We start from the raw sequence: 13012 nt of genomic DNA, 5'->3' as shown, positions 1-13012 counted from the left end.
TTTTACAAAGTTAGCATCGCGCTTTCGAAACCAATTACTACTTATTCTAAACTCGAATAAAAATTGTGTTCAAGAACGGAACTTTCATCATTTAAAATATACCTTCTACAGTATTGTAAATTTTACTGTAAGTATCGTAAATATTGGTTAAAAATTTAACAATAATCCACATAACCTATAAAGATTATTTCCTATTTTCAAAATGTACCACATACCAAATATTGCTGAACTTTTCCTTTTTAGAATGCACAATTCTCTTAAGCAAACGAACAGTTAATTTTCAAATGTATCTACAATTTCATTTTGCTTGTATTTCAGACGTTTTTGATGATTCTCTCGGTAATTGATGTAAGATTTATAATCTTTTAAACAATTTTGATTCTGTATATCAGATCTTGTACATATGCATTCAGTATTCTTTAACACTTTCACGACGAGCGTCTTGAGTACGTGACTTTGATTGCCAAGTATACGTGCCTTTGTTCGCATAGTTGTTTATACCAAATCGAATATCTTATGTATATTTAAGTTATGTCGAAATAAATACGACAAAATTCATCGCTAGATATAAATATGTTTTTGAATTAAAAATTATACTCCGCTTAGATTAAAAGCTTTCAAAATGTCTAGAAATGATCAAGAAATACATCCTGACACTGTTAGGCATCAGTAGTAGCAACGATGAAATGTCAGTTAATAAACGCAATGAAAGTGATACTGCAAGTTAGTTTAGGTCAGCGTAACTGCTTAATTAGTATAATGAAAGAAGTTATCTACGATGATAGAAAGATATCTTCAAACATATTGCGCACCGAATTAATTACGATTCTTATATAAATCTTGTAGCAAGATAATATTAAAAAATATTTTTTAATCAATACTTATACAAAAATTTTAATAATGATTTTTATGATTCCTAAAACATATTGCTAAAGTGTAAACGTAAACTGTACAACATACACGAAAACTTGCGAAGAAAGTGTGTAACAAAGTAGCAATGAAATAACACAAGCAGCAGCATGTCGCGCAAGGTTAATCGATTAAAGCAATAAACTCGATCTATCGAGCTTACCACTTCAAATCCTAATTAATCTTCAATGATTAAACGAATATCTCCCCTATCGTAAAATAGTTGAAGCAGCAATAAAACGTCCATTCAATTCGATTATTTTTGTCCGTTAGAAATGATCGAAGAATCAAATACCACTGGCGTTTGAGGAGCGGAGTTCAGTGACCAAAGCATTGAACAGTCAAATCGGTTAACCGACTTAACCAGTTGGATGCTGATCGTGTAAAGAGGCTTAATCCTTTAATCATTTAACCACGTGCGGCATTAGTGGCGGCAATAAAGCGGAGGGGGTGGATTTAAAATAGCATTAGATAGGCAGTGTGCCGTCAGTCGGGCTCGAACAACGAGAGTAGTCGTCGTCCAACCGTGTCAGCGATTGAGCGAATTGCAACGACAGTACGTGGCACGTGATATATCATTCAGAATTACGGTAATTGCAATAGCTTGAATCGACCGCTTATTCCCTGATAACTGACGATCATGGCGTGATCTAAACGGGTCGATGTATTCAACCGAGACCTTGAGACCTTTGCTCTCTTCAATTTCTTTCATTTATCATTCATCGATCTTTCCCAGAATGGTCATTTTCGACACGCGGATCCACACAGTCGGCTTTCATATTGTTTACGAAACATTGTGTTCTTTCTGCAAAAGGTATTTTAACGATATTATCACTGAACATGGATTCGTTTCTTCGTTTACTCGGCATCTCGTCCGACGATAATAGAATCGATCAGGCCACTGGGCTCACGGAGAAACAGAAGAAATTAGTGCAAAATACGTGGAGTATAATAAGAAAGGACGAAGTAGGTGCTGGAGTTCTTGTTATGTGCGCGTAAGTATTTTCTTTTTATTTCGGAGAGATTGTACTATCTGCAATATATTTATAATATATACATAAACTGATTTATTCTGAAAATCAGCTGCATGCTCTATAATTGTGATATATCGTTGGAAAGCTTCAAGTTAAATAAGAGAGTTTTCAAAATGAGACGTGACATGAATGTGCATCGATAACCTTGTCCACACTGTTATTGCATTTATCTTAATCAATAATATAAAAACTAGCAAAAGATAAGTTGCGCTTATCTTCATTGCAAGTAAAACTATTTACTTCTAATTCTATATTTACTTAACTATTTATTTCTTTTGCTGTCGAGTCAAATATTTTAAATTTCCTTTCAAAATAAATACCAATATTCTTTCTCATTTTCATGCAGTGCTTCTTGAAAGTTATATTATGTGTTTCTTACGTTTCCGTCGCACTTGCGTTTAAATACAAAGAAACTAGTAAATGTTTTGAAAGCACGTTCTGTTGCATACAAATGAGAATGAGTAAGTCACTTACCGCAACATTTATTCGCAATAAATCATTGTATTTTTCCGATCCGTGTCGACTAACAAATCGTCAAAGATCAGAAATACCTGTTTCATTTCCATATTTTTAACTAACATTTCTTAATTTAATGCTTCAAAAATTAACAACTGGCTAATCGTTTCCAGATTTTTTAAAAAATATCCATCGTATGTACAATATTTTGAAGCTTTCAAGGACATTCCATTAGACCAGCTGCCGGATAATAAGAGGTTTCAGGCTCATTGTGCTAGCGTAATTGCGGCCTTAAATAATGTTATCGATTCTTTGCACGACCCAGGATTAATGGAGGCAAGCTTAACCGGCTTGGCTGAGAGGCATAAAAATCGCGGCCAAAAAAAAGAAGAATTTCAGGTATGCATTGCAAAAACAGTGGCAAATCAATCGTATATACTATCCCGGTTGTTTGATGTCAAACAAAATTAATCTAACACGATTGGATAATTTATTGGACCAAACTATACTTTTTCACTAAAATTTGTTATAAGTGAAAAATGTTAAGTTATCTCAAAAGTTTGTGACGCTTTTTACATCGATGAGTTTAAGATATTGAAAATATCCTTAAATATTATGGAAAAGTATGTTCATTTTTTGTCTCTTCAACTTTTTTATTTGTTTGCTAAAGAGATAGTATTATTAGTGTAGAACTTAATGTTATTTAATTTTATTTTATAAGACATTCACATGTTGTGTGTAAGTACTAAGTACGTAAGTGAAATGTCATAAATAAATTTTTATCTGATGTTTTTGTTATACACTTATTGAAACTCACTATTCATTCACTATTCACTATTATGCATGGAAGCATTTCTGTTGTTTTGATCAGCCATTTTATCGCTTAATATAAAATATATACCAGAAAGAATATTTGACGACACAAATTTTTGAAATGATTTTAATACATCATTAGAAAAAATAATTGATAAGTAAAACTTATGATTTGAAAACGCACGTTTTTCGTTTCTAGAATTTGAAAGAAGTGATATTACAAGTACTGCGACAAGCATTGGGGAAACAATTCACGCCGGAAGTAGCTGAAGCGTGGAACAAAACGTTGGACGTAGCATTCACGAAAATCTATCAAGTATACGAATCATGAAAAATGAACTTTGAAAGATTGAAAAAGGCATCTCCACATCTCTCTCCGATAGTTATTTCAAAGAACGATGTATTATTTATGTCATATGCATGATTAAGGTGACTAATGTTTACTGAAAATGGAAGAAGAATCTCAATGCTTATCTTTGTTCTATCGAATAGAAGTGTATGTTCCCGTGTTTAAGATCATTAATGTTTATGTATAATAATCTTTCTATACTATATAATACATTTATATACATTTATTTATTATTCACGTCTAGTGGTTGAACTTTTCTATATTTTTTTTATATCTCATCCAAAAAATTATCTGAATAAACCTTTGTTTTATGGTACTTCATTGTAATAAAGTATTTTTGTATTAAACTGTACTTGCGAACAATGATTTTATCGATTTATATATATTATCGTAGGTTAATAATAAAATTATATTTTTTTAAACGAATTCAATTTTTCTGAAAGCCATTTGACGGTGGCATTAAAACATTGACGGCAACAATTTAAGTTACTCTATTTTCATAGATAATGTGTCAGGTAAAAATTTTCTTTAACCTCTACTTTGCATTATATCTATACTTCAGTTGCAAAAATATTAAATAGTATAATATCTTGCATAAAATTGGAATTTTTTTCGTTTGTTTATGGATATAAAAACTGTGGAAATAGTAGAAAAGCTAACTATTTTAACATATTTTTAATTATAAATGTTTTTAATTTTAAGTTAGAAATTTCAAGTTAGAAATTGTTCGGAATAAAATTCTTAACAAGTTTTAGTACTTTTAAAGGCCATGAACAATTGAACAAAATGAACAATTTTATTCGTGTCTAAAATGCCACAATCTTTTCAATTTCTTACATGTAAAGTAATAATCTCAAATAGTAGTCCACAATACACCGAAGAGTGCAATTCACATTTAACGTTAAAACATTATTAATGTTATTCAGAATAACCAAAAAAAACATTGTTTCTTATTAAAAATAAAAATATTTTTTATTTCTTGGCAAAATAACATTTTTAGAAAATTCTTTCCGATGGTGAAAATGTCATCTAATTGAATCTGTTGGACTTCATATAATGTCACCTTGTAAGTAAAATATTGCGGTAGAATAAATAGAAAGTTATAAGCATCTTTACGTTTTCAATAATCGCAGCTTATCTAATAATTTTTAACAATGTGAAAGAATCGGTAAATGTTTATTCCAATTACATTTATCAACATAGTTTTTATTGCATACATGTAATTGGTTCAGCGAAAATATTTCGAGACAATCATGATATTTGTAATCTTCCCCAGAATTAGTACTGTATGTAATAGATATGTTGTATTTTGAGCAAAACAGTGATAGAGTAATATACACATTAACTAATTATAAATTTTCCTTAACTAAAGATTGTAGAATTGTATTATTTATTAGAAAAAATGTCGACAATTATTCAGAAATTTGATTTGTTCATTGATTTCTATAATCTTGAAACATGTTGTCAAGGTAAATATTATGAATAAGTTTTCCTTAATTATACAACTGATATATTTTACTGGCATAGAAATGGTATATTTTGAAGTATATACAAAAATATATGGGTCATTCCACCCATATATTTTATATATTTTTTATATATTTTTTATATATTTTAAATTGATCATTTTTGGAAGTCACCATCTCCGATTTTGTTCCAATCGAAATATGTTGTAGGCCATGTGAAATTAGGGGGGTTTTAAATCATCAAATGATTGTGTACGAAATCTTCTTGTATCGTTTTGAGACCAGTGACAAAAAACAACCGATCACAATAGCTGAGCGTGCGACTCGCTTACCTGAAACGTGGGTACCCCGCGTCCTTTTCCCGCTTGTAAAGATGTAAATTTTCGAGGCTCCATCGTTCTGGAGGGGTCATTTTAAAGGGGAAGCTTCAAAGAATATGACCATATTTTTTTGAAATTTTAACCCTTTACGCCCCTCATTGAGAAAAACGCAAAAAAAGAATTTGTTTAAATTTTTCAACATTTTATAACAAATTGACAAAGTTAAAAAAAATATTTTAAAATAGCCCAAACCTTCACGAATAAAACAAAAAAAAATTTAGCTAAATCGGTTCAGTAGTTTTTGAGAAAAAAATTGCCAAGTGGACCCCATTTTCGCCAAAACGGGCAAAAATTGCAAACTTTGACGACCTGTCATTCATTAACAAATTCGAAACCGGCAAAATGATGACTTAAACCCCCCTAATTTCACATGGACTACAACATATTTCGATTAGAGCAAAATCGGAGGTGGTGACTTCTAAAAGTGATCGATTTGGCGTGGAATGACCCATAGGTGATTCTTGCAGATATCGAATGGTCACTGTAGTATACACTTCCTACATAAAAATTTTTCCGTGTGAACACATCTTCAGTTCATATAGATAAATCCAAAATTAAATTAATTTACAGGCAATATTCGTTTTTTAATTATTACCTCCCAAGTGGTAATAAGTAGTAATTAAACGATTTTTTAATCTCCATACATCAACGTGTAGTTTATATTGGATTAATCGGCAAGTTATATTATCTTTGTCAACAAGTGCATAGTCTCGTAGCTAACATTTTATGTTATTTTATAAAAAAAAAATAGTAAGTGTTAAAACATATCGTTAGTGTTACTGTTATAGTACATAATTATATTACATGACTTTTATAAAAATGAAACTGTTACTTAAACTTAAAAAAGACACGTGCAAAGTAACATTTTGTATTCAAAATATGCCTATGAATAATTGAGATCCATGAAATGAATCTACTTCCTAAAAAAGCAGCCATACTTATAAATGGTCAGTGATAAACTGTATTTGAACGATTTTCAATTGTGCTATACTATGTTTTACGTTATCATCAATATCTCTTCTTTAATCCTTAGCAAACCTAGTCGTTAAGTAAGTCTTTTACGACAAATAAATCTTCGGAAGTTGATTAGTTAGAAATAGATTAGTAGAAATTTTAGCAGATATTCAATTATTTAATATACTTATTATTTATTAGAACTTTTAGTTTTATATAAAAATAATATATAAAATTTTTTATTTTCTTTCGATATTTTGAATGGATTTTAAAATTTCATGATTAGGTTTATGTGCCTCTCTCATGACAAATTTTTATTTCTCACCGTCAAAATATTCTCTTTTGTCCTAACACTAAAATTATCAAACCTGTCGGATGACCTGAAATACCTTCATTAAAATACGAAGGAAGACCGAATAATGGCCATAATTAGGGGTCTCCGATCCACTGTATAATGGTTAAAACCTTCATTATCTATTTCTTCCGTGTGCCCATAGGCACCTTTTAACGAAAAGAAATATTCTTATAGAGTCTCACAAAAACTAATTCTTAGTGTTTCATGTTTTCAGTGTCTCTATTCTGTTTTTTTAAATAAGGTCAAGTGGGGTAAGTGCAGACTGGTTTTTGTAAAGTTGGTATTTAAACGTAATTACTATTATTTAATTAATATTAACTAGGACCTTAAATTTCTTTATACATTTTGATTTTGTTAGGAAATTGTTTAAAATGTCAACTACTCTGCATTTTCCCCGAAAATGGGGTAAGAACGTCACTTGAAGTTAAATACTTTGAAACTTTATTTCATGTGCAATGGGACAAGAGCACAATTGTTCTCAAATCCGCTATAAAATGCTTTTTACTGTCAGATATATTTCAGGAAGATACGTGCATTTTTGTGCGCCATTTATGACGAATAGCTCATATCAACTTGTAGTACATTACTACATACTAGATGGAGAAATTTTGCTCATATTGTAATAAAAATAGCCTGTATATGCACTTACCCCGTTTACGAATTTACCCCACTTCACCTTATTGGAGCATTTTACTTCGCACTTTGATCCTTTTGTTGTTTATACCACATTTGAATTGACTTTTATGCATTTCTTTCTTCGTTTAAATTCATAACCGAAGATTTTTTAGGGTTATAATACTTTGAACGTAGTCATTGAAACTAATGAGCAAATTTTCATAGATTAATCACATGGATTATTAATTACTCTACGCAGAATAAAATCGACATAACAAAATTGTTTTTTTTTTTTAGAGAGATAGAAAATAAATAAATTGAAAGGAAATTCTGAACGTAATGATATTTTTACACGGAACTGCACTGTATCGGAAAAAATGAAATTGTAAATTAAATCTAAGTACTACCTTCTAATTTTTACTTTCTTAATATTTCGATAAAATACATATTAGCCACATTTCAAGGCAACAATTCATGCTTTTTCATAGACTTCAATTACAAGTGCAATTTTTTCGGTTATATAAAGAGATTTTGTCGCAATTAAAAATGATATTTTTATACATATTTATATATTTTTAAAAGTATTATACAGTAACACTAAACATTTGAAAACATGTTTTATACTTATTATGAAAATAAAAACTGATTCCTTTCACTTAGAAACATTAAAAAAATGTCATTTTACTCAAAATACGAAAGTAAAGATACTTTCTGCAAATTATTCATCTAAAAGAAAAATTAAAAGCATCCCGCGATTCAGTTATATAATTTTCTGTATATTTTAAATTATAATTACGTTACAATTATCGACATTTATAAGAAATTTAACGAGTTTTGTAATTATGTGTTATATTATTTATATTTGAGTGAAATGAATTTGTGCACAGATCTGTTATTAATTTTAGTAAACACCACTTTACACCATAAATCGTAACTAATTTTCTAAAATATATGAAAGTATAATTAAAAAGCGATTAAGTATCATAAATATTGTTTAGCACATTTAATAAAAGAAAAATTTTTAACTGAGAAGATTTAACACAATTTTAAGTCGATAATTAAAATATTAAAAATACTTTTCAAGTCTTTAGACAGGAAGAAAGTTAATAAACGAAATAGTGTAATTATAGTTTATATATTAGAATTGACCAAAAACTCTATTTTGAGCAATGTTTTACTTTACTTTTAAACTGAGTACGAAGCTAAGGTTATACTAACAAAATTGATTAAAAATTATTTTTTTATTTATTGTTACCAAAAACTAATGATAGAATTGTATTAGAACAATGTTTTCTCATACTTCTGCTAGTATTTAAAAATATAAATAGTTCTAATTTTGTACTACTATCTATATTTTTTAAACTTCTGCAACTAGGCTACTAGAAATAATACAGTCACGTTTTTTTCTCCTGTTTCAAGAGTGCCAAAACAATCCATCTATGGCGTACGGATTTTTGTTAATTAAATAATTAAATTATTATAATGTTTGTAATATGAAGGAAGATACTCCAATTTTCATTGCTTATGCAATTTATGTTTAAAATTGTTCTGAACATTTTTGAATTTTGATTACTTTTAATGAAAAGGTATTTGTACGTTGAGGGAAAAACAATTCGGTTAATATGTAATTAAAGAACACTCATTTTGTTGGAAAATAATTATACGATATAAAATTATACAATATACCGATACTGTCTTATAAATAGATTTTACAATAATATTTTTTAATTGCGTAGTCGTGGAATCATAGAGTAGTTTTTCACGCAGGTAATTAACACTAGAACTACCGACATTAAATGCTCGTTTATCAAAGAATGAAAAATAAAATGAAACGGTAAATAAATAAATACTAAAACATCAAGTAATATAGAGAACTAGTTCTTACCTCAACAAAATATGACAGACAATTCCATAAAATCACGACAATAAAATTTTGTAATATAAAATGAGAAATCTAAAACCAGTCATTTTGACTGGTTGGTAGTTTTAGTGTCAAAACTAGTGAATTCTGGAGTAAGTAGAGGAGTTAAGTATCACTTAGAATTTCACAGAAGACTATATGCAAGCACGTTTGAGAAAGATGGCGGTAGAAAATGTGTGAAAGTTTTACGTTTTCACGTGTGAAGCAAGTAAAACAATAGCGAACAAAACATAAATAAAAATCATGGCGAGTGTCAATTGCTGTGTCTTTAGAAACGGATATAATTTCACGCAAAAATCACTGACATTTCAACTAAAAATAAAATTACTTACTTTAGCCGTAGCATAAAATTATAAAATATAAAATTACTTACTTTTAACACCCGTAAATTGTTACTTGATTCTGGCTGCGGCTGTATTATATTGATGCCTATACTAAGTGCACTCATGTTATAAACTTATTGATAATGCACTGATAATTACGTTTTTATCGAACAACGTACTATGTCAATCCTTGTAGGTTTGTGCAATCCTAATAGATTATCGTTTCCTTGTTACGCGCTTATATCATTGCCTAGAATATTATAGATTAGATGTCATCGACAATGATATTATCGATCGCTTTTCACTTAGATAATATTGTATAGTATTGAAAATGCAACACCATATTATTAAACCAATACTAGCATCAATTTTGTTTCATACATTGCGAATTTCTTTTTATTAACAATCTTCTTTTATCTGACAGATACAACTCTTTAAAGTATAACGTTATTCTTCGAGTTTAGTCTTATAGTAAATATTTGTATGGGTATAAAATTCGTATGTACTGTCAGTTCTATTCGTTTCAACGTTTATAACATAATTTATGATCAGACAAACTTTCATACTAAATTATGTAAAAAGTAAAAGATTTTTACGATTTCTCTTTTGCTTATATACAGGATGTCCCATTTAAGATCACATTGTAATAAAGTTGGAAGACGTGTGATTTAGGAAAAGCAAACTGACACGTGTCCTTTAGAATTTCGAGTAGGGAGTCAAATGACATTGCTAATGTTTTAATGCATGGGCGCCTTCGAGATTATTTCAAGGTCATCTTGTCTTTTTTATCATAAATCCATATTTTTTATTCCGGAATCATATTCTACGTGAAAAAGTGCGTGGCTTTTGTTTGATACATTTTGTTGTAAGTTCAATATTACATTTGTTAGGCTTACATTTTCAAGTATCATTAGTACCTTAAGTATTATTGATGGCATGTTAGATGGAAACAAATATCGAGATTTCTTGGATCGCGAATTACCTGTATTACTTGAAGATCTAAGCCTAGGAGACAGTTCATTATTTATCATTGCATGGCAAATACTACATCGGGGTTTTACTGATCGTTGGATAGGTCCAAGTGGTGTAGCTTCCTGGCCAGCGAGATCATCTGATCCAACATCATCCCATGGGGATATCTTAACCAATTAAGTGTGTTTGACGACTATATCCGTCATGGCGATATGACAGAACTTTGTGTCATGACGACTACATATACCCGTCATGCGTAAAATTTTGATACAATTTGATATTTAAATTGTAATTTTGGCGAAAATTAAATTATATTCATAAATTGAATATGTTTAAAATTTTTAGAGGTCAATACGAAATGAAATAAACAAATAAAAAGTGTAAATGATTTGAGATGGATTCATAAATTCTTGAGAGCTAACTCGTCATCGCTTGATTATCGCGACACATACTGGTGCGCGCTTTGGAAAAAGATCGCCACAGTTAACTGGTTAAGGAAAAGGTATGCTCCGATCCATCTACTACGTCAGAAAACATGGAAGAGCGAATTATAATTGCGTATCGCAGCATCACGAGAAAAACTTTATAATGTGTTCATGAATCTTGTATTAAACGAATTAATAAGTGTCTAGAAGTTGAGGGTAAAAATTTCGAGCATTTATTGCAATGATCTTAAATAAAATAAAATTCTTCCAGAAGAAAGTAACGTTGTTATTTTAATAGAAAAAATATTTTTGACATAAATATGAAAAATCAACTAGATATTTTAAGAAATCTTGTTGTAAGTTCAATATTGAACTTGTATACATATAGGCCGAAATTTGGGTCTCGTTGGCTTCTTCCAGCGGAAACTGTTTCGACAGGTTATTCAACTCCTAGGTGATTTTATTTGTCGACGATTATTCTGCTGTTGAAGCAGCCACTGGACGCGTATTTATGTTTCGGCGAAATGTGATTTTCCCGCCAAATAGCTGTGCCTAGACATGTATAAAAATTATTATAACCTTAAATTATTTTAGTTAATCAAGAAAATACCGGGAAACGACAGTTACAAATATTTGTTGGTTCATAGTAAATAGTAATCAATAGTTTCAATGGTTAAATGACAATTTATAATAATTTGTTCGAAGTAGATTCTTCCTGTTACTTTTAATTATTAAAAATAAATATGTCCCGAATTACGTCATTTTAGTTCTGATATTAATCAGGAAAACGTCAAATATGTTGGTAAAAGTGCATAGAAAGAGGATTGAAGATAACAAACTTAACAACGTATTGGCATTGTAAAAATTATAACGTCATCAGGGTGTATCTTTCTTTTTTACTCGCTATCCTTATCTGTGTTTCAAACTAATCGTCAGTTGAACTAGTAAATAAATATAATCGAAATTACAGTACTACTTCGAAAAAGGCAATACATCGGAACTTGTCAGTTGCTTATGTCTTAAACAAGTATTGATATTTGCTTTGGCTTTGTTTATGGTTCTTTACAGTTATTATTTATACAGGCATCTTTTGAATAACACAGAATTAACTTTACATCAAGTCGTAAATCTTACTATATTACGACGCGTATCTACTTTACGGAAGGTCACGATCGGTGAAATGACCTAGTCACGAGGACATATTTTCACCGAAGCAGGATTATTTTTAAACAATATCTTAATAGATCGACCCTACTGTTGAGCGTATTACACACTGCCCTGAACCCATACTAACTATAAGCTGGGATATATAGCACTTAAAGTTAAAGGTAAGTTAATTATTTATTCACGGACACATGTAAGACTATCAGAAATACTACGGTAAAAGGGTAAGATTTACCGAATGACTTAGTGGACGTGAAATAGAAAATACTCAAAGGTTTTTAATGTCGTTTTTTCTCGGCAAATGACAATACAAGTTTGTTTTTGTAGACACTGTCTTGTCTTAAGGGTATCCCCGTTAGCATGGACCTTTAGGGCGCTAAGACTCAATGAAGTTTGGCTAAGGAAGGGGAAGTACAATGACAAAAGGCACATGGCCTGTGTCGACCATTCGTCGATTTCTATTTTCTAATACACATTCACTTCAAAACTCGCACACACATCAGATACATCCATCCATCCACACCACAATACTCACCTCAGCAACTTACCTTTCTTCAACGGGAAAACCCACGACTTAAAAAGATTGTCCGCTGCCACTCATCTAACTTAACCTACCGTAGCCTAACGTGCTTTACGCTTATAATAGCTTACAATAGAGTAACCCTTAGATTCCGATCTCCTAAAACTTTTACTGCTTCCCAAATCTACCGGAAAGATCCCCATATTTTTTCCATACTCCCATAATTTCTCAACCCTTGTCGCGCCTCTCTCAGTCCGAAGATTTGGGATTCGCCTATCAACCTAGATTCTAAAACTTAATAGTGAACCTAAACAATACGGTTAGCATAAATGATTCATTCGTTTTGAAAAGGCTAT

At 30.3% G+C, this 13012-nt stretch overlaps 1 protein-coding gene across 4 annotated transcripts; it reads left to right on the top strand.

Moving 5' to 3' along the window:
- The first annotated feature begins 33 nt into the window (after nucleotides 1–33).
- Glob1 (globin 1) lies at nucleotides 34–3913 on the top strand. 4 transcript variants are annotated; one of them, XM_003707137.3, is made up of 5 exons: nucleotides 34–127; nucleotides 1183–1465; nucleotides 1724–1904; nucleotides 2573–2798; nucleotides 3412–3913. In XM_003707137.3, exons 3-5 carry the CDS (start codon nucleotides 1750–1752, stop codon nucleotides 3541–3543), a joined length of 513 nt encoding a protein of 170 aa, XP_003707185.1. In that variant the 5' UTR covers nucleotides 34–127; nucleotides 1183–1465; nucleotides 1724–1749; the 3' UTR covers nucleotides 3544–3913. The 4 variants fall into 4 exon arrangements, with proteins under 4 accessions (XP_003707185.1, XP_012149722.1, XP_076386129.1 ...); XM_012294332.2 differs by having other exon boundaries at nucleotides 1183–1499; XM_076530014.1 differs by having other exon boundaries at nucleotides 1183–1499; nucleotides 1646–1904.
- The last annotated feature ends 9099 nt before the right edge of the window (nucleotides 3914–13012 follow it).

This window comes from Megachile rotundata, chromosome 3, assembly GCF_050947335.1.
Source record: "Megachile rotundata isolate GNS110a chromosome 3, iyMegRotu1, whole genome shotgun sequence".
NCBI lineage: Eukaryota > Metazoa > Arthropoda > Insecta > Hymenoptera > Megachilidae > Megachile > Megachile rotundata.
Note: the sequence above shows the minus strand (reverse complement) of the source record. Positions and strands in the feature narration are given on the sequence as shown.

Coding starts and splice junctions, on each gene's coding strand:
- Glob1 (XM_003707137.3), top strand. CDS start 1,750: ATGGATTCGTTTCTTCGTTTACTCGGCATCTCGTCCGACGATAATAGA. Junction 1,905..2,572: donor GGAGTTCTTGTTATGTGCGC/GTAAGTATTTTC, acceptor AATCGTTTCCAG/ATTTTTTAAAAAATATCCAT. Junction 2,799..3,411: donor AAAAAAAAGAAGAATTTCAG/GTATGCATTGCA, acceptor TTTCGTTTCTAG/AATTTGAAAGAAGTGATATT.